At 36.0% G+C, this 25,904-nt stretch overlaps 1 protein-coding gene across 1 annotated transcript in view; it reads right to left on the reverse strand.

The window, feature by feature from the left end:
* Nucleotides 1-25,904, reverse strand: part of LOC105457335 (UDP-glucuronosyltransferase 2B17-like) — a 97,098-nt gene that overhangs the window by 28,209 nt on the left and 42,985 nt on the right. Inside the window, exon 2 of the mRNA XM_011701953.1 lies at nt 16,247-16,466. Coding sequence (XP_011700255.1) covers nt 16,247-16,466 — 220 coding nt within the window. The remainder of the gene's footprint in view (nt 1-16,246; nt 16,467-25,904) is intronic.

The raw sequence follows: 25,904 nt of genomic DNA on the forward strand, positions 1-25,904 counted from the left end.
CTCTCTCTCTCTCTCTCTCTCTCTCTCTCTCTCTCTTCTCTCTCTCTCTCTCTCTCTCTCTCTTTCCGCCGTTAAACACGCGCGCGTTGCGAGCACGTCGTTTTAACGTCGCGTGAGTCGCCTCAATTGTCGAACGCAACAACGTTACATGCATGAGTAATGTAAAATTGTCGAGCGATTCGAAAGCGCTGCTCTCTCTATCTCTCTCTCTCTCTCTCTCTCTCTCTCTCTCTCTCTCTCTTCTTTCTCTCCTTCTCTAGTTTCCGCGCACCACCTTAATTGCCGCTCGGTGTTGATTTACGAGCGCTGCCTCTCCCGACCCGACAAGTAGGCACGCTCGCTTCCGATGGTATCGAGGTATCGGTACGGCATCGATGCGGTACGCGTGCTTCAACCCTCTCGACCCTTACGAGCGACACCATTTGTTACGATAACGTAGTAATATATGACTTATTTTTTATTGATATCCAACGAATAATATTATTTTTGTAATATTGAAGTGTCGACGCAACATCGATACCGCTCATTTGCTACCCAGTCAAAAATGATTGGCCCAATCGACGTTGATGGACATCGATTCGATTAATTATTTCCAACAAGGTACAACAACGACACAACTAAAAAAAACACAAAATTTGACTTAGAAAACTTCCAGAAAATAACTTTGAATGTCCCAAATCAAATTAAAATTCTGTAATATTTAAAAATGCGATTTCGGCATATAATAACAGATTGTAGAAGAAAAATAAAAAGTTCTTTTGCAGTATAGTTTTTCTTTTTTCTTTCTTATTTTCATTCTTTTTCGCAAACAACTCAAAAATGACAATTTAGAATAATTAAACTAATTTTTTTTCAAGGAAAAAATGAAAAGCCTTTTCGAAATGAATTAACTAGAGCTTCCAGTTTTGTCCTTAATATTTCAATGTATAATATTAATGTCTCATTTAATAATACTAATAATAATTCTAGAATCAATCCTTCATTTGTTATTATTAGAGAGTTGCCAATATTCTAGCTTGATATTTTGATCAAGCATGAAAGTAACTGGATAAGCTGGATTTTAGCGCGCGCGTTCTCGTGTTCACAAACGATTGCGTCACGCACGTAAACAGGTGATTTGTATCGCGCGTACGTGATTTATGTGCCTGAAACACGAGCAAGCGTTTCCAGCTTCTCGATGTCCATTCGCCTATTTTTCCCGTGAAAAGCAGATTTAAATAACTTGTTAAACAAAAAAATGTCAGAAACGTTAAAATTTAAAAGGTTTCATATAAAGAAATTTCAAAGATACTTTTTAATGATATACAAACGAAATTCGATGTATAATTATACCTAAAAGCGGCCTATTCGAAGTATAATTTAAAAGCATGGAATAAAAAGTTACTTTTTAAAAGTAAATAGTTATCGTTATTCATTACCGAGTTAAAAAAGTAACTAGTTACCATTACATAGCTGATTTTTAAAAATAACTCGTTATCGTTACCGTGTGTTACTTAAAAAGTAACGATTTGTTATTTTTCCGTTACTTTTTTAATGCTGAAACAAAATCAGTCTAAATAATTTAAGATGCAATTTTTTGTTTTAATATTAATAAAAGCAATACAGCAGTGACACTAGACCGATATATAAAAATACAACTAGGAAAAGAAAAGCCTTTTCGATATGAGCTAGAGCTTCTAGTTTTGTGATTAATATTTCAAAGTAAATTTATATACGTTCAATTCTATAAATTACGCGCCAATTAAATTTTCGATCTTGAAACCATTCAGCTGATTTTTTTACAATAAATTTTTCAAAGTATTTTAAGATGCTTATAACGTAAATATCTTATTAAATTACTTGTCAATTTAATTTATGATATTAACTGATTTATGGTCATGAATCAAACACAGAATCATATTAATATTTCAAGACATTATTTAAAACAGTCTTAAAATAAGAATAAACTATGTGAATACTAGCTAAAGACTGAAGAATTAATATACATACAAATATTTTGTCATAAATATAAAAAGTTCGAAATACAAAAAGTAACGATAAAAGTAACTGTATAATAATTCGTTATAGTTACCGAAAAAATGTCACTATGCGTTACAATTACCAAAAAAATAGAATAACATCGTTACCAATCCGTTACTAAAAAAGTAACTGTAACGATAATGGCGTTACAAGTAACGAGTTATTTCCGATCCCTGTCTAGAAGTATATTGATTTAAGATTTATAAAATGCATTAATTACGTATCCGATATTAATTACATTAAATGCATTAATTATATATCCGATATTAATTACATTCAAAGAGATTGGATTATATATCCGGATGCTATCGCTATTTCGTCTAAGATGCTTCCAGAATGCTTTCCATGCGGCGCACGCGAGAATCTTACAAGACTGATCAAAAGGCAGTTGCCGGAGTACAACGTTACTACGAGACTCCCTCCAAGATAACGTCCGCGCGTTTCCACAAGTGATAAATATAATCAGCACGATCTTAAGATCGTATTACAGTAATACGGTCTCGAGTACGGTTTACGACTTCTCGAAAGAGCCGTGACCCGTGCCAGCGCCGTATAACTCCGTGGTACTCCTCTGCCCTTTGCGTCCCATTTCCCTCCCCGGGCTTCTCCCCCCCCCCTTCCCCGGATCCCCAGCAAAAGCGGGGGGAGACGCGAAGTGGCCGTTCAATCCCCGAAGATCACTGCGTGTGATTGCGCCTTGCGAGCCAACTTGGGCTTACCAGCTCGCTCTGGTACAGCGCTGGTGCCAGCGACGTATAATATTTGCGACATGCGATTCTGAACTTGCGAGGAACATTCGCGAATTCGCAACCTAGTTCGCCAAATGACAGCCACTTGAATGATTTTGAATACAAATGACGTCGCGAAGAACGGAAAATTATTATAACGCATTGAAGGGCCTGCGTAAGTCAATGTAAAATTAAAATTAAAAATCAAGCTCGTGTATAATTGCAAAACAATAAGGAAGCTTCAAGATTTGCCCGCGATAGTCCGAAGCGAGAGTTTTTCGCAACTTGGTGCGAAAAACTCTCGCTTCGGACTATCGCGGGCAAATCTTGAAGCTTCCTTATTGTTTTGCAATTACACATGAGCTTGATTTTTAATTTTAATTTTACATTGACTTACGCAGACCCTTCAATGCGTTATAATAATTTTCCGTTTAGACATCATTCCTTTAATTTTAATTTTATTCTTATTGTTAGTCATTTTGAGGGAACATGGAACATTCAATTTAAAACTATGGATTGATTCTAATTACAGACTTGTAAGAGCCATATCTAAACTACAATTTTTAAAGCTCTGTAAATTAAACAATATGTTTCCCGAGCATTTGAATCAACTGATTAATATAAATTTACAATCGAACTGATTAACATTACACATTTTTTGAATTCCAACTTACTTTTACCAATGGACTCAACTTTTTCACACCATCGAACGATGAATTTGTACGACATTTTAATCAAAGACCAATTTAGTTTTATGTTATGGAATTCATACAGATTTTACGTGTATATAGTTCGATATGGTGGCCTCTTGATTTTGTTAAACTGTAATTGATTCTGTTCTTTTACGATGTTCGTTTTTCCTGCTCTTTCTTATATTCTGTATTTTATTTATGACTTTAATTTGATACTATAATCTTATTTAATGGTTTCTATAATGGTTTAAATTATTTATCTTATAAACTGATGAAGATTCTTGAAAATACGAAACGTTTTATGATTTTATGATATGACATTAAAGAATATTTTATTTATTTATTTATAAATATATTATTGCTCGTTTCTTGGTCGTTAAATCTTTTTTTATTGTTTTGCAACACACAAACTTGATTTTTAATTTTAAACCAATCTCGAAGATTTGCAAACTCATTATTTTTTTGCAAAAAGCCAACTTGCTTTTGATTGTTATAAAACTTGATATAGATTTTTCATTCACTAATGACTAATGACAGATTAAAAAGAGTTTTTATGATGTAAAAATTCAAATAGCTATTCAATGAAACTAGCATAAATCGCGCAGATATCATAAAAGTATTTGAATTCTGTCGAATTGTGGTGAATATTGTTCTAAGATTTTCCTGTTCTGCAGTGATTTCTAGTACAGATAACAAAGTCTTTTCAAAAAGACTTGAAGCTAAATATTAAACTTGAGAACGATTGAAAGCCAGTAAATCACGCCAGATTAATGTTAGATTCAACGAGAATCTCTTTAGAAACGCGCTGCTCTATCTAGAGAAAAGTTCGCACATCAAATTAGAAAACGATCGAAGTCAGGGTCGACAAAAATCCTTCTTGGATTTTTCTTCATCTCCAGAGAGATGACTATATAGCGAGATCTGCCAAATTCCCAAACAATCGGAGACCGTAACTTTTCGAAACTTTCCCCTCCTTGAGTCCTATTTGAATTTCAGATTCGGCCTAACTCTCCGGTAAATTGGGGCAACATTCCGACCATAATCAGCGCGCTATTTTATTCAATTCTAGACGGGGAATGGGGCGTAAAAATCGCAACAATTTTTCTTCCTCGGGCTCTCCGGCCAACTCATAATTCGCCATTGGAAGAAACGAGTTTCGACGCGCGACCTACCGAACTCAGTACAACTGTAACGTACGAGAGGGGGAGGGGGGTTGAACGGGTGTTGTATATCGCAAGATACGAGATCAGTGCCTTAACGTCGCTCTCGCGTTCTTCTCTCTCTCTCTCTCTCTCTCTCTCTCTCTCTCTCTCTCTCCCGCCATTCTATCTCTGCTCCTCCTACCACGAAGTACGAAAGTACTTTGGACCCATAATCAAATTCGACTCCAAACTACCCCCATTCACGGGGGGGTAGAGCCCGCGCGATAACTCGCAGGCGTTACTTAAGCGCACTGTGCCGAATGGCGCGCGCGCCCTCGCACACATATACATACATCAAGCACGCTCATCTAATCCAACACGCACGCACGTATGGAACGTGGATACACGTACGCACACCGCAAAAGCCGAGAGGGGTAGTACGTACTTACGGGCGCAAGCTGGCACGTAAGAGCGGCGGTAGTCAAAGTTTCGGCAGTTTGTAAGGAGGTAAGGCACCACGCCTCACACCCCTTCCCTTCCCCTTCTCGCCACTCCCGTCCTTTCCTTTCTCCCGTGACCACCCTCCTTCTTCCACCATCCCTCAGACTCCCTCACCGCGCTCTCTCTCTCTCTCTCTCTCTCTCTTTCTCTCTGCGCTTCTTCTTCGGTTACGGCTGAGGGATAACGTAGTGCGGTTCCGTCGTCGAGTTAGACCGACATCTCTAACTCCCCTTCCCCTCTCCGTTCACCTACACACACACACACACACACACACACACACACACGGTCTTTCCTCTCTTTCTCTCTCATCAGTCAGACATCTTTCCCGCGCTCCATTTCCCCTATCCTGGCGTTACCGGGACTCACCTTGTCTACTTTATTGCCATGTTGTTCCCGTCCCTACTCTTTCCCGCGCGAGCGAGTATAACCCTTTCGACCAGCTCCGCACTTCCGACGATCCGCCATTCCCCAATCCCCCTTTTTCTCCCTGCCGTCGCCGCCGCCGTCGCCGCCACCGCTCTCCGCCACATTTCTACCGTTGCTCACCCACGGCTCTTCCGGCCGGATTTATTCGAGAGGCAAAATGTGCTAGGGACTCTTATTCTTTGCGGAAGAGAGCTGAAAGAGAGAGAGAGAGGGAGGGAGAGAGGAGAGGGGACGCTTTTTCTTGAAGGCAGAAACGGGAACTATGCGGGTCCTACGAGTGCTTCGGCGCACCTGCTCGCCCGTAAGGGATGTAATGGTCGACGAAGGTGGACGAAGAAGCCGGAGAGGAGGAGGCACGGAGGAGAACCACTCCGTGGAAAACGAGAAAGTGCGGCGTCGCGTAACAGCCCGATGGCCAGGAGGATGGCCAGACGAAATAATTGGATACACTCGGTATCGTTAATTTATTTCTGCAGAATGAGTCCCCGCGCGCTGCAGTTTACACTCTTTACTCCTACTGATAATACACTCCCTTTTTGTTTCTCGAGTTCAAGAGGAATTCTTTTAAATGTCTAACGGCGACGAACTCTGGCAACCGAGTATCACGCCAGAGTACACTTTTCACGTGAGTTTTATTTTTTATCTTCTCCACGGCGACAAAAAAAAACAAAATTTTTATATACACACATGAAAAATAAATGCTTCTTGGCATAAAAAAAGATGCGTTTTAATTTTTTATAAGGTATACCTTTGAATTATTCAGTGATAAATTCCGAGCACTTGGCCGAGGGGGACCGTATTGATCGTAGCAATAGCAGTAGCGTGAATGTTACGCTTTCGGCCGCAAATGTCTAATTAACCTCGACCTCCCTCACACAAATTGCCCGCATATTTAAACAAATTGAGAGAAAATTGCGATCACCGTCGATTTACCCCGCTCATTATTACATTCGGTTTTGACGAACTATTTTGTAAGTTTGGCGGAAAATGTAAATATTTCAATCCGCGAATTGCGCGCTCCCCCGCCAAACATTTGCTTTTTGCCGAACGTTCCACCGTTAATTAATTCCTTTCATTATCGTGACTGCACGCGCTCTATTATTTTAGCCGCCACGCAGAGCGAACGGCATTGTAACACAAAATTGTAATGTTGAAATCAATCCCCGGCTTTTCACGGGGAGGGGGGGGACGATCTATATTTCCAATCACTCGTATCCCGTCCCTCATATTTATTTCATCGTGTACCTATTTCACATTATGATTTATAAGCGTAAAACGCGCAAAACAATGACGTCTCTCCTCTTTGTCCGCCTTACTCGCATCTGACGCGCGCGCGCATTTATACAAATTTATGTCTTATTTAAAAATTCAGCGACGTATTCACATTAATTTTACCCCCCGGCTGTTTCGCCGGTTGATCGATTTATTAAAATTGAATTTATTTTAGTAAACAATTGTCGTAAACAATTTCATTGGCGGTGAGAGAAGGGGCAAACTACGACGGTTTAGCGGAAAGGCGGCCTCAACTGCACTGTCGCAGCGTTCAGTATTCGCTCGGTACTCATAAATCCCGCAACATGAAATAATTAACGCATTATGGATCCGTATGACCCGTGCGCGGCATCATCGGCGAAATGATGTTAGCGACGCTTTCAAACTGTCCGATAATTCGGTATATTCTCTCTTCCCCGCTCATATAATATCGCATTCGAATAATTGCACCGTATTTTCTAAAACAATGCGCACTCGCTCGCGGCGCGTACAATGGCATGACGCACATCTGATCCATTTCAGTAATCATATTTCGCATTGTCGGCATGTGGAACATTGAAGCATTTGAAACGCGTATCCGGTTAGAATCGCTACATGATTAGAAAGGCAATCCCATATTATTCTATTTCGAGTTAAATACAGAGTTGTCATTATTTTCTCGGGTAAAAACGAGGTTAAATTATTTTTATGACAATTGAAATGAGTATAAAGGATAATTTGCGCGAGAAAGAATTAAGAATTTTTTTTTTCATCAGCTACAATTACGTAATTAAGTTTCGGTAGTGGGATTCAAACATTTGCGAAATTAAAAAATGCCGGATAGCCAACTAAATACAATTTTGAAATTGAATTCAATGTAATGCGAATTCTATAATTAAATATTATTTTTTAAATATAATTTTTAAATATAATTATGTTAATGAATTTGGCATTCTAATTAATATTTCTTTTGCACTTTTCCTCAAATTTATTTCAGCGCTACCTCCGTTTCTCCCCGGATATATTTTACGGGATATATTTTATTAAAATTTCCTTTCTTATCTCGAGAATCCGAAGACGGAGAGAAATACAAGAGGCGAGGGATTATAACTTGGAGGATCATCTTCTTCGGGGGACCGAACGCACCGTGCGCCCGCGTGAATAAATTCATGTCTGGCGAATGGCATTATAATGAAACTGGAATCGCACGTATATCGCCGCGACTTTCACGGATCCTTAGTCTGGAGGTCCGAGACGCCGCCGGCTCGTAAATCCGGCGACATCGTGATTACACTGACGTTAAGGAGTGTCGTACGACGCGAAAACGAGCAGTCGGGCGCAACAGTTTCATATCCGCTCTGATTTATTAAGCCGGCTTTATCGCGCTCGGCCGGATTAGGTACTCTCCGCGCACGCGCAAACGGACACGCACCGTCGATCCCGGTCGACAAAAATGTCTCGCGACCCGGTCGACGTGTTTAGCTAGCGCATTTAGGGGCGCTTTATTATCGCGACAGTAATTGTTACTAAATGCTCACACGCACATTTCAAATTGTACGTTGATAACAGTGGCTTTTCGGTAAACGTATCGCCGTGTTGGCTTCGAACATCGCAGTCCACAAGGATACGACAAGGAAGTTTGTAAGGAATGGAAAGTTACTTTTTAAAAGTAACTAGTTATCGTTACTCATTATCGAGTTAAAAAAGTAAATAATTTAGAGAAATAGGCTCACTAGAATATATCAAACATATTAAAGCAGAGGCCGTATGCAAGCCAACACGGATGATGATGTGTAATAATTTTTTTTTTTTATAATATTCAACCACAAAAAAGTAACTAGTAACTAGTTATTGTTACTGATTTTTAAAAATAACTCGTTATCGTTACCGTTACTTGAAAAGTAACGATTCGTTACTTTTTTGTTACTTTTTTAATGCTGAGATCAGTCTAAATAATTTAAGATGCAATTTTTTGTTTTAATATTAATAAAAGCAATACAACAATGACACTAGACCGATATATAAAAATACAACTAGAAAAAGGAAAGCCTTTTCGATATGAGCTTTCAGTTTTGCGCTTTAATATTTCAAAGTGAATTTATATATTACAGTCAGTCGCACAAAAGTGTACTGTCTGTTTCTCTCGAGAAAGAAGAGATTTTTGAAAAATAATTATACGATTTTGAAATATATTATATACGCTTCGATGCATTTATATTTAATACATCATCTAGTTCCCTCCGTTGTCGATTAAGGCTTGGAAATATCGAAGCATTTTTACAAGGCATTTTTGTAAAAGTCTCGGAAACTCCAGATAATGACTTCCAAATCGAACGTAATTGATACAATAATTTCTTCAGAGTAAAGACACGCTTTTTCTTTATCTGGATTTTTATAGCAATCCATACATTTTCAATCGCGTTAACATGAAGAGATTGTGAAAATCAGTATTTTGTAAAAATGCCATTTTATGTACCCTGTATTTATTGTGTTTTATCCAGTTATAACACTATAACTAAACCGATTATTGAAATCTAACTTTCAAAGCATTTTAGCTTAATGTATTGCAAATATTAACATATAAAAGTTTTACTCATACGACATCTATTAATAGAATTATGTACAGTACGCTCTTGTGCAACTGACTGTATATATATATATATATCCAATTCTACAAACTACGCGCCAATTAAATTTTCGATCTTGAAATGCAACTCAGCTGATATTTTTCACAATAAATTTTTCAAAGTATTTTAAGATGCTTATAACGTAAATATCTTATTAAATTACTTGTTAATTTAATTTGTGATAGTGATTGATTTATGGCATTCTTAAAAAATCATAAACCAATCACAGAGACATATATTATATTTTAAGACATTATTTAAAACAGTCTTAAAATAAGAATAAACATGAATACTATAGCTAAAGACTGAAGAATAAATATACATACGAAAACTTTGTCGTAAATACAAAAAGTATACCGATAAAAGTAACTGTATAATTTGTTGTTTGAAAAAATGTAACGTTATCGTTACAGTTACCAAGAAAAAATAGAATTTTTACCGCCGTTACCAATTCATTATTAAAAAAAGTAACTGTAACAGTAACGGCGTTATAAGTAACGAGTTACTTCCAATCCCTGGAAGTTTGTAATCCCGATACATTTGTCCGTTATAATGAAATTAGTTGACGATCATTAACGAAGAAGGGAGGTGATTAACTTCCGTATAAATGGATTATGCGAGAGACTGAAAGGAAGTAATTTCCTTATAAACTCATGGTTACTGGCCATTTCCGTGGTAATTAGCGACTCGCACATTTTTGCACGATGATCGTATGTGCCACATCAGCGCCGCCTCGTTTCATCAAATTAAGCGTGTCATTTTTATGCTGCAATCCGCGAGTGTATCGTGAAAAACGATTGTCACTGGCGAACCAAGATGGTTACCGGAAATGGTAATCGTGCGAACAAGTCACGCTTAGTGGTTTCATAATTTTCTGCAATTATTTCGCTGTTTATGTTCCGCGCAATTAATAGTTAAACGAACATACATATGTATTACGCGCGATCTGAGTCTTCTTGTACTTAATCACACAGCGGAATATTGAATAAGACAAAAGCAGTGGCGTATTAATCTGTTTTGCACCCATGGACTGAAATATTTAAAACTCTTTTAGGTAAGATGTGAGTCTCTTGGAAAAGAAATTCTTTTACTAGTTATATTAAATCAATTTAAAAATTGAGTTTCTTGATCTTAATTTAAGAAATCCTATATTTCTTTTCGCTGAAGTTTCGTACAAAAATAACAAAAATACATAAATTAAAAAATATAATAAGTAATTTGAGACAAAATGTTTTTTTTTATATTTTATAATGCAGAAAATTCACTGATAATCATCGTAATTTAAGCTCGTAACTTCAGTTTCAATATAAAGAACAGAAAATTCAACTCAACTGAAAAATAACACTACTTTATAGAAAAATGTTTTTTTTTTATTACTTTGAATTGAATTACATATTTCTTATAGATGTTTGGATCCTAAAAACGCAAGCCAAATTTCTCCAGCACGTTAGAGAAACAAATAGTAGCAAAGTAGCCGCCGATCGCGCATCAGTGTCCTCATATTAGAAATAGCTTCTAGCTTCAATCTTTCATAACATGAAAAAAAATACGATATTAAAATAAAAAAAGTGCATTTTATAAGGAATGAATAATACATTCATAACTTCTGATCGAAATTTCAAGATACCGTTAATCTTTTTTACAAAAAAAATATCAAGTATCGTGAAAAAAACCATTTTTTGGACATTTAAATCTCAATTATTTTAGGAACTACTGATATGCTGGAATTATTGAGCTTGCGGCATTGTTTTCGGCTTTCAAAAATCTATGAGAAACACCTAGTTCAATTCAAAATAATTTTTTGCTGTAAACTAGCGTAATTCTAAAATTTGCCTGTCCTAAAAATTTGCCACCCTGAGCTATTTACTTAATAGGCTTAATATGTAGCATTGGACAAAAGGGATATTTGCAGCACAAAACTGCAAATAATTTTGATGACCCTCTCGCTTCATCAATCGTGGGTACAACCAGACTTAAGTTTTTGTTAGAACAAAGTTCTCATTAAAGTTCAATTTAGGTCTTGTTAGATCATTTCTCTCTCTTTAACCTGACATTTAACAACGGATTCCTGCGTAAAGTCCTGCGACAAATGTTTTCTATTGATTTTTTTAAATCTGACTTTTTTTTAGGGATAAGACATATATCATCTAATTATTTTTAAATATTTGAGAGATTCCTGAATACAAAATTGAGATCAAAACTTAAAAATTAAAAATGGCGAATTTAATATGGCGGTTTCAAGAAATAAAATATTATCAAATTTTAATAAAGTAGTTTATTATGAGATTTCGAAAAAAATAATATTCAAAAGACAAACACAATCAGACATAAATGTTATACCTATAAAAAGAAAAAGATTTTGATAATTAGTTCTCTAATATTATTAAATAATATTATATAATAATTGTTTTTAAAATAAAATTAGATATTTATTGCTAACAAGAAAAATTCAAAAATTCTCCTTATATCTGTAAGTATTAATCAAAAGCTATTTCTCCTCTCATTGAAATACGAAAGACTTGAAAATTATGAGCATTTGTATATATGTATTATACATATATAATATAAATATTATTATAATAGCATGAATTATTAGAAATTTATTTGTTATATTGAAATAATATTACATATAATATATAAAGTAAAGCTATCAATTATATTTGAATAATCGCCATGCGAAAGTAATGTGCGCATCATGTCGAACCTTTTATGATTAGTCCGAGAATTTATCGATCTATTGAAATAACTTTTTATATTTTATGATTGTATTGGCACAATATTTTTCAGTTAAAAGTTATTCAATTTATACGATTTCCTTTAAAACAAGCTCTTTGAATATTTGCCCTTCCAAACTGACCTAAACAGCTTAATATTTATCAAGGAATAATTTTTTTTTTTAAACACTGGCACATATACATAAATAAATTACTAGACCTAAAGGGTTAAATTAGAAATGTCAAGCGAGTTTAACGGGCATCCTTTATATGAGTGTGTGTTTGGACGATAGCTTTCCCATCTTTTCTTGCGGTATAGCACAAGAAGAAAAATACGGTAAACCGTGGGTTCTCGAAGCCTCTCATTGTTACCGCTCAAATTAACATCGCCTTAAACATGGTGTAATTATGGTGTATACACCATAATTATAACGCTGTCATTCTTCGGCGCGCTCCGCGAATGCAAATCACAAGCTTTAAAGAGGGAAAAACAGAAGCCGCACGTGCGCGCGCGCGTGCGCTACCGTAAGTCGGAACCACGAAAGAAACCGGCGTTAGCGGCAATTACGATGATACCCCCCTCCCCCAACCCGGCGTTATTAGAGTCACGCACATGGACGCGCAACGGGGTAAAAGTTTTAACGGCGGAAAATACAGCCATATAGGCAGCGAGGTTTTTAAAATTGCATAAATTTTCTTGCCGCATCCGATTTTGTGACGTTGTGGCATATTTAGCAGAATGTGTCGCTCGAGCGGGACATTACGCGTTTAAATTTAGAAACGTTGGGTGAGATATAAAAATGAAATAAAGTAGCGTGAAATTTCATGCATGAAAATATTCATTAAACGAAACTGGCAATTAAATGAAAATGCTCGTTTCTTTTTTTTAAATTAAGACATCAAAGCGCGAACACTTTTGAGCCATAAGCAGCCACAGAGAAACGAAATTAGTTTAGAGTTGTGTAATAATTGAAATATTAAAAATACAATAAAAACGTTTGTGTGTGTTTATATATGTATACATATATATGTTTATACACAATGTTTTTATTATATTTTTAATATTTCAATTGTTACATTTCAATTAATTTTGTTTTTCTGTGGTTACTTATAGCTCAATATATTGGGTCATCCGGATAATTCTGCGGTTTTCACGAGGACAAGTTCAAATGGTTATGTAGGGCATTTTTTGCAATTTTTAATTTCTCTGCCAGTTCTTGTACTATGTACTTATAACGAGACTTTTTTGAGATAGCTTGCTTCAGTAGATCATTATCCAATGCAGGAACGCCCAGATCGCGCATCGTTCTTGAGAGTGAAATCATCTTGCTGAAATTTCACAAACCACCTCCGAACTGTATCACCAGAAACAGTACCTTGTTCGTAAACTTTATAAATTTTACGCACTGTCTCGCATGTGTTCCTGTCCTTTCTAAAATAGAAAAGCATAATATTGCAAAAATGTTGTTTCTGTTTTTCTATCTTTAGGGCACTATATAGAATCGAATATATTGAACATATGCCATTATGGATGGATACATTGTTTAAAACAAAAGACTGCTTCTTTCTTATCAACTTGAAGTTTGGGTTTCCTCATTCAGTATTAGCGCAAAATTCAAATTAGCATCTATGCAGATGTGAAAACCGCAGAACTTTCAAGGTTGCTGTCATGTGTAATTAACAGCGAAATTTATTACATAAAAAATAATAGTTTTTAAAAAATTAAAAAATTAATTTTCGAAATGTGTGAATCATAATATATAAAAAATTTGATAAATAGTTGATTAATTAAAACAAATTATATTTAATATATATGTTACGTTGTTGCAACGTACGAGAGACGTATCATATTTTTTGCGACTTTGCGATCAAAACGGCACGTTTCTTTCACGTACTGTGCAAGTAGGGCTATACACAGTCTGGGCAAAATACATCATTAAAGTATTAAAAATACAAAATATACAAAATACTGGCAATCTTAGTATTTGAATTACAAAATATAAAATACTTTCAATCTTTCGATTTAAAATACAAAATACAAAATACTTTCAATCTTTCAATTTGAAATACAAAATACTTTTAAGCTTTTATTTGAAATACAAAATACTTTTTAATTTAATCTTTCAATAATATATAATGTTAAGCTCCCCCTCCAACAGTTCCCTCTCCACTTTTAGAGAGAGAAAGAAAAGTTATTTTACTCTCTTACACTCTTTAACAATCCTATTCATGTCTTGTATCAATCGCAGAGAAATCTATTTACTAATGTAAGATTATGAAATTTGACTCTAATGATTTGATATTGCTTGAAACTTGATGAAAATAATTAGTGTCGCTAATTGTCATATGAAAAAAATTTTAGTTACTATTAATTGTTGTCAAGAATTTTTATCAATAATTTTTTTAGTATTTTCAAATACAAAATAGATTGAAATTGCACTTGAAATACAAAATACAAAATACTTTTACGTGTTCCGCTGAAATACAAAATACAAAATACAAATTCTATTTCAAATACAAGTATTTGAAATATGCCCAGCCCTGGCTATAAATAATATACATATATATGTATACACAACGTTTTTATTCTATTTTTAATATTTCAATATATATAATTTTACGTGAACTCTCATCCGAGCGTTATTTGAAATCAGACCTTCTGGGAAACCTTACAAACAAAGTAAAAAAAAATCACCATCGCCGTCGTAAGAATTCTGAAGAAGCCGGTTACATCAAATAAACAAAGGTACAATTCCTTCGCCTTATCCTGGGGGACGCCGCCGTGCGCCTCGTTCCTCGATTCGACACCTTCCCCGTGGAGAGCGGTTATAGTTTGCGGTTGCCGCTCTCTCTCTCGGTAACGCGCGTGCAGTTAACAAGTTGACCGTACTTGGCAAGAGAGTGAAATAGGTGCAGGAGGGAGGGAGAGAGGGAGGGGAGGACAACGTTGAATAATGTAAAATTTCATTTCGGCACGCTTCCGCGTCGTCATCGACGGCGGCGCGCCGTTGATTCGGTACCCCCGTGAAACATTTAATGCTCGCGGAATTTCCCATGCGATTTCCCCGCGCCGGATACGCGCGCGCGGGCCAGATACGCCCGTCCGTCTGCCCGCCCGCTCGCTCGCTCGCTCGCTCGGCCGATCCGGCGCGTCCGTCGATCGACGAAGTCGAGGGAATTAAGAGGGGAACTGGAGAACACCATCCGGGGGAACACGTCCGCTCTTTCCGCGATTCGTGCCTCGAATTTGCGACGAAGAGAGCGACGGTGTGTCGAAAGGGAGGGAAAAAAAAATTGTCCGTGCCGGAGGGCTATGCCAAGAGTGCTGAATGCGCACCGTGCCCCGCTCAACGGACCCAATCCCTCTTGCTTGCCCCAACACAACACTGTCTATGTACCTTCTCGGAGAACGAGAGAGACAGCGAGTATACTGAGCCAGAGAGAAAGAAAGAGCACGGGGAGGGTTGAAAGCTGGGGTGGAAGAGGGATTGGGGGAAAGAGGTTGAAAGGGGGTTTGGGAACGCCAGTGAGCCGCGCTACGGATTAACGAGGCGCCTCGGCTGCGCGCTGCAACGACGATGCACTTGCCGGATATCCGGTGCGTCCGGACGGCTCGTGAGATATTCAACGGAGCGAATATCCGGACAGATTATGCGATTCTCCTTTTTTCACCCGCGATCCTTTTCCACGCTCCACGCCATCGCCGTGATGTCGCACGAGCGAGAAATTTTAACGCGACCGATGTATATCGGCGGGCACGGGGGTAGCTTACTGTAATAGATAATTCTGTACCTTCCGGAAATGCGTTCCAGCGAAACTCCAGACAGTCCCGCCGGCGCGTCTACGAGATGCGCCCGCGGGACTGTCTGGGAAAAAAGGTCGATTTCGGATTTGTTCCTAATAAAATGATTAGTGTGAATTTAATTTATTAATCCGTGCGCGAGTTTATCCCTTCCTCCCACTTTTGTCACTGATGAAAAACCCGATCGATGAAATCGAATCGCGATTTTAACAGTATAAATCTCCCTTTATGTCTCGCAAAAAGATTTTCTTTCAAAGAAATTAAAGAAATCTTTCGAACGTATTAAATAAAGGTGGAAAACAGATTTCTCATTTTAGGATTAAAACAAAGAGTTAGAGGCGCACCTGGTATTGTTGAAAACCTCGTCCACAGCGCGTCTGAATGACTGTTCCGTTAAACTGTCGTACGCAATCACCACCGCGGCACCTCTGGACGCCGCGGCGGCGGAATTGTGGAATTGATCGCCAAACATCGGCATCAGAATCATCGGTTTACCCGCGTAGACACCCTCCGAGAGGCCGAGAAGTCCGCCGTGACCAAAGTAACACTTGACATTCGGATGGTCTGAAAATACAGTAAGATAATGATTACAATTAACAATAATAGATTCAATTTGACAATTTACACTGATAAGGGGAAGGCCAGGTCAGTGCATCACGGATCCTGATCTCAATTTTTTTGGTGAAACTAAAGGCAAAATAAAGATACAGTGTCCGAACATTTGATTGAATGGACTTTAGTTTTCAAGTAAGAATTTTCGAAAAATAAATTTTTAAATAATAATATTCAATACTTAATAATAAAAAACGATATAAGTCTTTCATTCAACATCGATATAGCCCGGTAAATAAAAGGCTTGCTTTCCAATCCGGGAGTCCATGTTCACAATCCCTGCATGCTGCAATTTTTTTTAATACATGTTTTTATTATTTTTTTATTTTTTATTACTGATATTGTAATATACTACTTTTTTACATAAAAATTTGTGTTTTTTCCCAAGCATTATTATAATCGATGTTAAATGAAAGAAATATATCGTTTTTTATTATTAAACAATAAATATTATTATTTAAAAAATTATTTTTTTTAAATTTTTACTCGAAAACTAAGGTCCATTCAATCAAACGCTCGGACACTATATTTTGCCTTTAGTTTCACCAAAAAAATTGGAATCAGGATCCGTGATGCACTGACCTGGCCTTCCTTTTGTAAGAACAAAAATGGTTGCAATTACTATAATTTAATTATAATGTATAATTATTTTCAGTGCTAATTATATAAAAATATATATATAAGTACATATCAATATATATTCCGACCGTTTATGTTTAACACAAATTAAATTGAGAGAAGGTCATAGCAGGTACTAGTGAGTAATAGCAGGATCTTGGTGCTCCTAATATTTCTATGTGAATTTACATACATATTCTAGTTTCAGCGAACTGCCTGCAAATTCAAATCCTGGCTAAGGTAATATTTTTCGCAACAAATAATTTTTATTTATTTCGCGTTGCGGGGATAGGAGGGATTTTATTAGATGCCGCAGTATTTATTAAATTGATTATCAATTTAATAATCGTTATAATACGGTTCTGTTTCAAAGAGCTATGTTGAATCCGAAAATAACGGCACGCAGTTCGCTAAAACTAGAATATGTAGGAAATATTAGGACATCAAGATTTTGCTATGACCGCGTATGGCCTTCTCTCAATTTAATTTGTGTTAAAAAAAAATATATTCGTAGACCTGTAAATATAATTACTATATTAATATTAGCACTTTAATAATTATATAAATGAGACTCTCTTAACCACAGATAATCAATTATATAGTCATAATCATAAATACCAAACACTTTTCTCTCAATCACTAAAATGGGAGAATCAGACACAAAGCAGTTGCGAAAAATTACAAGATTAGAAAAATGATCTCAGTGAAAGAAATATTTTTGTAATAAAAGTTAAAATAAACGAAAGACGAGAGAAAGATCAGTTTATTCAGTTTATTGCCTAGGATCAATTAAAACACTGTTCCATTCGCAATGCCAGTATTGTTGGTATTCCATGGAGTTGTGCGATAGCACAACCTGTTCGGCGGTCCTGCCCGTTGCAAACAACGCAACGGTTCAATTTATAAAGCCTGGTGGCGGTCGCGCACGCTGGAAATATTCAAATCGCAATTTGCACTAAAAATGTCAGGGTCACAGCGAGAGCTCGCGTAACGCATGTAAACGGGCTGTTACAAATGACTCTGGCCCTAAATGGAATTGCCAAGAGCACCTAATCTTCCGCGTGCGCGAACGCGCGCGCGCGCGCGTGTGCGGCAGCACTTAATTGATTAATTACGCATACATTCGCGCTTGCTGCACGCGCGCTTATAACGAAGAATCTATAATTTACAATGCAATTAACAGGCGAATTACGGATTCGACTCGGTAATTCGTAATTGATCGTGACGCAAATTACGAGTTTAATTCATTAACAACCGCCGCGTATTGCGCCGATAATAATCGCGTCTCCGAACATCCGAGGTGTCGAGGCGGATGAAAGATATTCCTTGGCGGTATTCGCTATATATCACGTAAATTAGCGTAAGACACGCACGTGAGAAATTTGCGACTTTCGCTTTTCGTTATTTTAATTAATATATGTAAATGTGTTAAAAGAGATTACGATTGCTCGCCTTTTCTCGAGCGATAAGTATGAAAGAGAGATTAAAAGAGTACATAATTTTATGACCAAAAAAAGTTAATTTACAGATTTATTAATTTTAATAATTACTTGATCGATTTAAAATTCGAATATATTTGAGTAATCCACGCCAAAATACATGCACTGAAAAAAGAATCTGGTTGCATTATTTGGAAATCTGCTAGAGTCAACTAGTATGTCTGTTTGAAAATCGACGAAAGAATTCTTGTAGGATTCACCAGACGAATATGATTAATTCTTTCTTGTTAAACATATCAGAATTTCATGTCAATTGAATCATTTTTTTTTGTTAAATATACTAGAATTTTCGATCGAACAATTCTTTTATATTAAATATATTAAAATTTCTTGTTGTGTGTAACCAAATCTCTCATATTAATATATTTTAGCACATATTAATTTCCAGGAATTATAAGGTTCTGAATTAATTTTGGTATACAGAACTAAAAACTATGTTATTAAAATATATTTTTCAGTTATTTTCATCTTTGATCCCACTTTTAGAAATAATAAAATCTCATACTGCGTCTTATTCTATTCTGTAGTTAGTGATTCTTAAATACAAGAAATAAATTTATTTTACGTTCATCTCGTGGTGGTGTAGCATATTGCTTGCGGGGAACGTTTATTGAATATAACAAGAAGTTTTGTAGATCTAATTAGAAAATGTTAATCAAATTCGTATAGTAAAATCTATTAAATACTCCGGTGATGAATTATCGAATCCTCTTATAGTCAGAAATTCTGTTTGGTTTCTGCATCAAAATTCATTCAATCATGTAGATACATCTTGTTGGTATAAACAAGCCATTTTTCTCAGTGTGGATATAAATACCTGCTGATACAATGTTCTCAAACCTTCGTGTTTTATGTATGGTGTACGCTAAAAAATTAAAAATTCCGGTATATTTATGATCAATGCTAATGTAGCGCTTCATAATTAATGCAAAAGAAGCAACGCTCCTTCCGCCGAGCACGGAGAGTGTGCTTAATTAGCACATTCGCCGATATTATATTCTGAGATTTTTTTCAATTATGATTAATTAACGTAGCCATCAAAACTCCATATAAAAAGGTAAAACTTTTCTGTCCGACATGATTAATATCATAAATACAGGCCGTATCGTATCTCTCCCTTGTATCTTGTGCCTTTTCTCTGTATACATTTATGCGTGCGTGCGTGACATTATCTGCCGCAGCAATGTCGAGCATGCACACCGCGGGAAAATTTCTCCACGACCGCCAATATTCGCGATAAAAGTCTCGTTCGTCCTCTCTCTCGTCGGCTGTCTGCATTCGCTCTTATGCCGGGTATATAAGAGCGCCGGCGGCGCATCTCCGACGTCGATCCTAATGTCAAATTCCATTACCGCCAACGTTCGCCTATCCGCGGGAGGGAAGGGAGGGGTGGGGGAGGGATAGGGTCCACGGATATACGCGGATATTTGCGGGAGTTTACATTACATCCGCACAACGTGTATATTCGCGCGCGCGCGAATATATCTACGCACCGTGTCGAGAGGATGTGCTTCTTTTGACGACGAATGCCGCCCGCATCTCGAGGTTTCGCACCCTCGATGCAGCCTCCGTATCATCTCCCGGCGCACGTCGATACGTGACAAGGGATATCTATCGGAATTTTCGCGAGCGCGCAAAAGAGAGAGAGAGGAAGAGAGAGGAGGGGGGGGGGTACGCCGGTGACGAAAAATCGGAGAAGGAGAGAGAGATCCCTCCACTGCATAAGCTCCGCGCTCCGAGATTTCCGCCGCCGCGTGGTAAATCACGCGCGATATAAAATCCCTCGTCGCACCTTTCCCCGCGCGTCATGCGATGCACGCAAATAGATGTTATTCGCCACCGTATGACGCGCGGTAAAAGATAACATTAACGGGAATCGAACGGTTTTCATGGAGGGATCTTGATCTCGAAAAAAGGAAAGAGAAAACAAGTTTATCGGGAATATCGCAATATTGCGCGTTATATTGATGTACTTTTATTTAACGATCTCCTAAGCTGTATCGAATAATTTGATAACATTTCAACACTAGTATTATTATCGATTCGATCTCCGTCAGATATCCGTCTTAAGAATTAACTTTTATTTGACTATCGAAAAAATTTGGATTCTTAACTATGACGATGGGAAGAAGAGACCATGAGATTGACAAAGGTCCTATTGTGCCGGTGGATTTGCGCTGGTGGACAGTTTAATTTATTGCACTGAGAACTCGGAACAGAGTCTAAACGTTTGCGCGTTATAATTGTTAAACATGTATTGCACTAAGAAAAAAATTTTTTGAAAAACACAAAATTTGTTTCATCTTATCAAAATATATAGTCCGATAAGTTCAACTAAACATTATCACAATGACACAAAATGATTTGTTACTATTATAAACAAAATACTATTTTTTTACTAAACTATTTTGTTTCAACAAAAATTTATCGTATTTAATTCAACCGTTCGATTAAAAATACACACTATTTATTATCCTCACATCAGCATGATTTAGCCAGTTCGATACTTGAAATTTGAACAAATATATTACTTGGATAACTAAATAGCATGCAAACAAAAATAAATGCTACTAATATTTTGAACAAAATAATTGAATTGAGTTGGTTTAGTTAATTCTTGATAAAAAAATTTTGATGGTTAACATGAATTGGATAACTCCGGTATATACGCCGCGCGAGGATTTACGCCGCAGAAGCCAGAAAAAATAGAAGTGAAAGTAATTTTCTCGCAACTACTCTGTTACATGCTTTTATGTTATATTAGTATTGTGTTCTGATTTCAATTTTTTACTGTTAATATTTATAAAATTATTGTAAATTAAATCGATTTATCACTGTAATAAGTAGCATAACCATAAGTTATCTACATAAAATGATTATTGTAGAAAATGTAAAAGGCTTCGTGGTTATTTCATGGTGTATTATCACATAAGTGTAGAGGAATAGTAAAGGATAGAGTATAGCAAAATACAAGTGCTTAGCTCTTGTATTCTTTGTTTAGTTCATTGTCTTGTATATCCCATCTGTTTAGGATATACAGAATTTTTAGCGTGATGGGATATATGCCATAGCATAAACGCTTCATTATTTATTTATAAATATAAAAGTAAATAATAACGTGTATAATAACGTAAATACATGATAATATGCCCTTTTCAATACATTAATCATAACATTCATGTATGTACATATACTTATGCATGTACTTATTTATAATCTATGATAATACTTTCTTTATTTATTTATTAATAAGTAAATGCAAATTACGTTGTCAATTCACGTGTTATTTACTATTATTATTTAGATTATTTGTATATTTTTTTAGTCATTTATCTCACTTATGAGTAGGCGTATAACCCACCCCTATTTTTATATGGCAAAAATGCAAGGGTTTAAAAAAATGTTTTTTTTAATATAAAAAAATAAATATTTTGGATTCCTAATATTTTTTTCATAGTAGTAGACAGTTTAAAGTTTTTACTGATAGAATTTATTTACCTTAAACATAATTAATAATTTCCGATAAATTAAGTTTTTAATAGGTGCGGCGTATATACCGGAGTTATCCTACCTTTCTTTGTGCAACTAAAAAATTGTTGAATCAAACAACTATATAAATTTAATTCATACAATCAATTTTTCTTTTCAGTGCGATTTGCGGTCAATCGTAACAATTTTGATGTATTAAATTGAAGCAAGTACATTCTTTTAGTTTGATAAACACTTATATCTGCGGAGGTTCCCACAGGTTTCTAAAATTAATTTGATAACGTCCTACAAGATGAAGAAATAATTTACGTATTCATAAAAAAAAGTACATACATTTTTTAGCGCGATCGATATTGCAATTAAGACGCGAGTAAGAGATGATTCTTCTCGTCCAAGAATTTTGTAGTTGCCCGGATGTAAGTAATGCACCTAACTTTATAGTGTTGCATAAAAGATTGAAAAAAGAAATTACGCGAGCGCGATCTCGAAGGGTACGCAAAAAAAAGGGGGGAGGAGAGAAAAGAACACGGAAAGTACGGAAGTAGCTTCAAGCGCGCGCGCGCACGGCGGGAGCAAGAATAGAGGGAAGAGAAGCGGGTGGAAAGAGAAGAGGATCAAGGTACAGCAGTCACGAAGGGAGATAATAAAATTAAAGCGATCGATCGTAGCGTCTGACCGACTTGCGACATAGTTTCAGCGAGATTACTTGAAATACGGAGACGGCCCCGGCCGTAAGTATATAGACGGAAAGGAAATAAGGGGGAAAAAATTTAAATGTAAAACTGTGTTTTACTACATCGTTAGAATATTATTACATATAAAGCTCGTATAGGTCTACGTATTCAAGATTGAGCAAATTGGAGATTAGAATTCAACCAATTAGAATGAAACGGATAGAATTAAAATTATCTGATTGGTCGAATTCTAATCTTCAATTCGCAATTTTCAATCTGCAATGCGTAGTTCGATATGGACTTAGGCTGATGTAGTGTAATAAAAACATTAACAAAAGATAAGCGATCATTAATTCCGTTATACAAAGAGCAGCCGTAACGCTACTGTCCAACAAAAGAAAATGCACTTAAAAAATAAAATTCTAAAAATCTGAAGAACAAAGATAATCGTTCCTCATAGTTTTTTAGGTGCTGAATACAATCTCGCTTACGAAATTGTTCTACCACGTCATTATTTTGAGAAATTTGCAGTTAAAGTTACTGTGGCGATTGTATCGCCACTATCCTAAACGGCCTAAACTTAACCTGCGTTTTAAAATATTCGTTAAATATAAAATCGGCGAAAGACAAGAATAAACCGTTGACACGGTAGGATCAGTTGTTCGTCACACAAATAGTATTTAAAGACGGTGACATAAACACGTTGGAAAAAAAGAACAAAGCAAGATTAGACGAGACGGGTCTGGTGACCGCGAAGATTACGAAAAGTAAGGATTTGGCTGGCACAGACGCGAGCAGACGTACTAATTTTGTATTCTTTAACACGAATAAAATTGGACTTAACCGAGACACATTTAAATATCTTATTATCCGGACACCATTCTAGTCGATGAAGTGAAATAGATTTAATCAGATTCCGATTAGATATTCGCGACACACTCATATAATTACTAAATTACAAAAGGACTTTTCTAGTGTATTTTGTCTTATTATAACTACAATGTATAACATGTTAGAAACATTTTATTGCAATAAAAATTAATGGATGTTATTATAGAATTGTTAATTCTTAAAAAAAAGAATCTATTATGTGGTTTATGATTAAAAAGATATTATTGAAAATTGCTACATTCGCAATTCGCTGCTGTTGAGATATGTAGATCAAATTGTATATCTCATGTTGTATTAAAATTAACAACAATCCAAATTATGTAAAGATAACGCATTTCTCCACTAACGGCAAAAAATTTCCTTCGGAATTTCGCAAAAATCAACATTCTCGATTCGTAGAAAAACTTTAATCATAACACGGCTAATTTTAGACAGACACCGGTATCACCGCCGCATCAAAATAAATATGATGCAGCTGTTACCAAACAAAGAGTCTAGTATATAATAGTGATAATAACAGTGAACTTGAACAGATCATTCATCCGACGGATTTCGGGATCTAGAAACGTCTAGAATGATTGCGACAAACCAGAAAAGCGTACTCGTGACTCGGCACAGTCTCGTGCTTATTATCGACATCAAAACATAGGTGGGAGAAAGAGAAATAAGATAAGATGACGAATTGCTAATATTTCTAAGCTAGTTGACGAGTCAATGAGTAACTCGATCATTAAAGGCTTTAGATGACTGCATGATACATAATCTCTAGTAGTTTCGTCTCAATCTCTGATCACAAAAATAAATAAAATACAATGAGAAATATGTTTTAGATAGATTCATATGTAATTTTTTGATGTTTGTTCAGGGAATAACATAATTATAGTAAATACTTTCACTTTCTTTATAAAATCACAGTCCAGTATATAACTAAAGCCGTATAGAATAATATACTAATATTTTTTTTATTCTTCGCATTGCAATATTTTTATTAAGTGAATAAATAAATAGTATAGATACAATGATTACATAAAATGACGAATGTCATGCCTGAGCCAAGTATTCGTGTATGCCGGTTATATTTGTTAATTGTATTATAAACATGATTATTGCGTCATATTAGTTCTCTAATATTGGTTACCTATGTAAATAAATCTTATTATATACAATTTATTGATTTTTTCATTTTCTATTTTTCTTTACTACAGTAAAATAATATGAGAAGTTTATTACAATAAGATAAATTATTTTATTTATAAAGAAGTTAAGTTAAGTTAAAAATAGTAATGGCCTATATAAATCGCAACTTTGAAGCAATAGACTCTATGTTAATCAAAAATATCTTTCTAACCATAATGAACACATAACCAATTTTTTTAAGGGCTGAAAATCTTAACAACACATTTTCATTTTCACTGCAATAAAACTTCGCCAACGCATCACATACCTAAGTCATAATGTAGCAAAATACGTTAAAATAATTCTTTTTGCAACTTTGACCGTAAATTTCTCGAAATTGCGACGTGCTAGAGCAATTTGCTAAACGGGATCGTATTATAAGTGTCCACAAAACTACGAGAAACAGTTGTCCTCGTTTTTATGCTAAAAAAAAAGTCATTTTTTTTGTTGTACAGCGTAATTCGCGCGGTTATTACAATTATGATAATATTAAACTGTAATGTACGCGCGACGGCAAGTTAGAATTTAAAGGCATATCATAACACGATTATAACAGCAAGAATCGGTGGTGCGTAACGAATATGAATTTCAAAGGCGCGTGAGATCGTTTTGTCCAGAGATTTCATCGATATATTCGTAAGCATGACGAATTGCGTCAACAATATTACGTTATTAAATGCACCTGCGCGAGCGCGATTATTAACGAGCGCCGAATTTCTATGTGAGCCGCCATATTCATCGCAAATGTCGCGCGAATGGCACAACGACGGATTTCTGAAAATGGAGAAAAAAAATTTAGAATTCTCTTCACTTATCAATCTCTTCCCCCCCTCCTCCCCCCCCCTCCTCCCCTACCCTTCCTCCATTTTTCTTGAATCCACTCGTACCGAATATTCGCAAAGTATACGCGCGGTGGCATGGTAAGAGGAGAATCGGCGATATATCTCTTCTCCATTGGCGAAATCACTGTTTACGCTCGAACGTGTACGGAAATACGCATCGCGTCGAAATCGAAGACGCGATGAGCGATCCTGTGCTCCCGA

This window comes from Wasmannia auropunctata, unplaced genomic scaffold (genome assembly GCF_000956235.1).
Source record: "Wasmannia auropunctata unplaced genomic scaffold, wasmannia.A_1.0 LD336103.1, whole genome shotgun sequence".
Taxonomy (NCBI): Eukaryota; Metazoa; Arthropoda; class Insecta; order Hymenoptera; family Formicidae; genus Wasmannia; species Wasmannia auropunctata.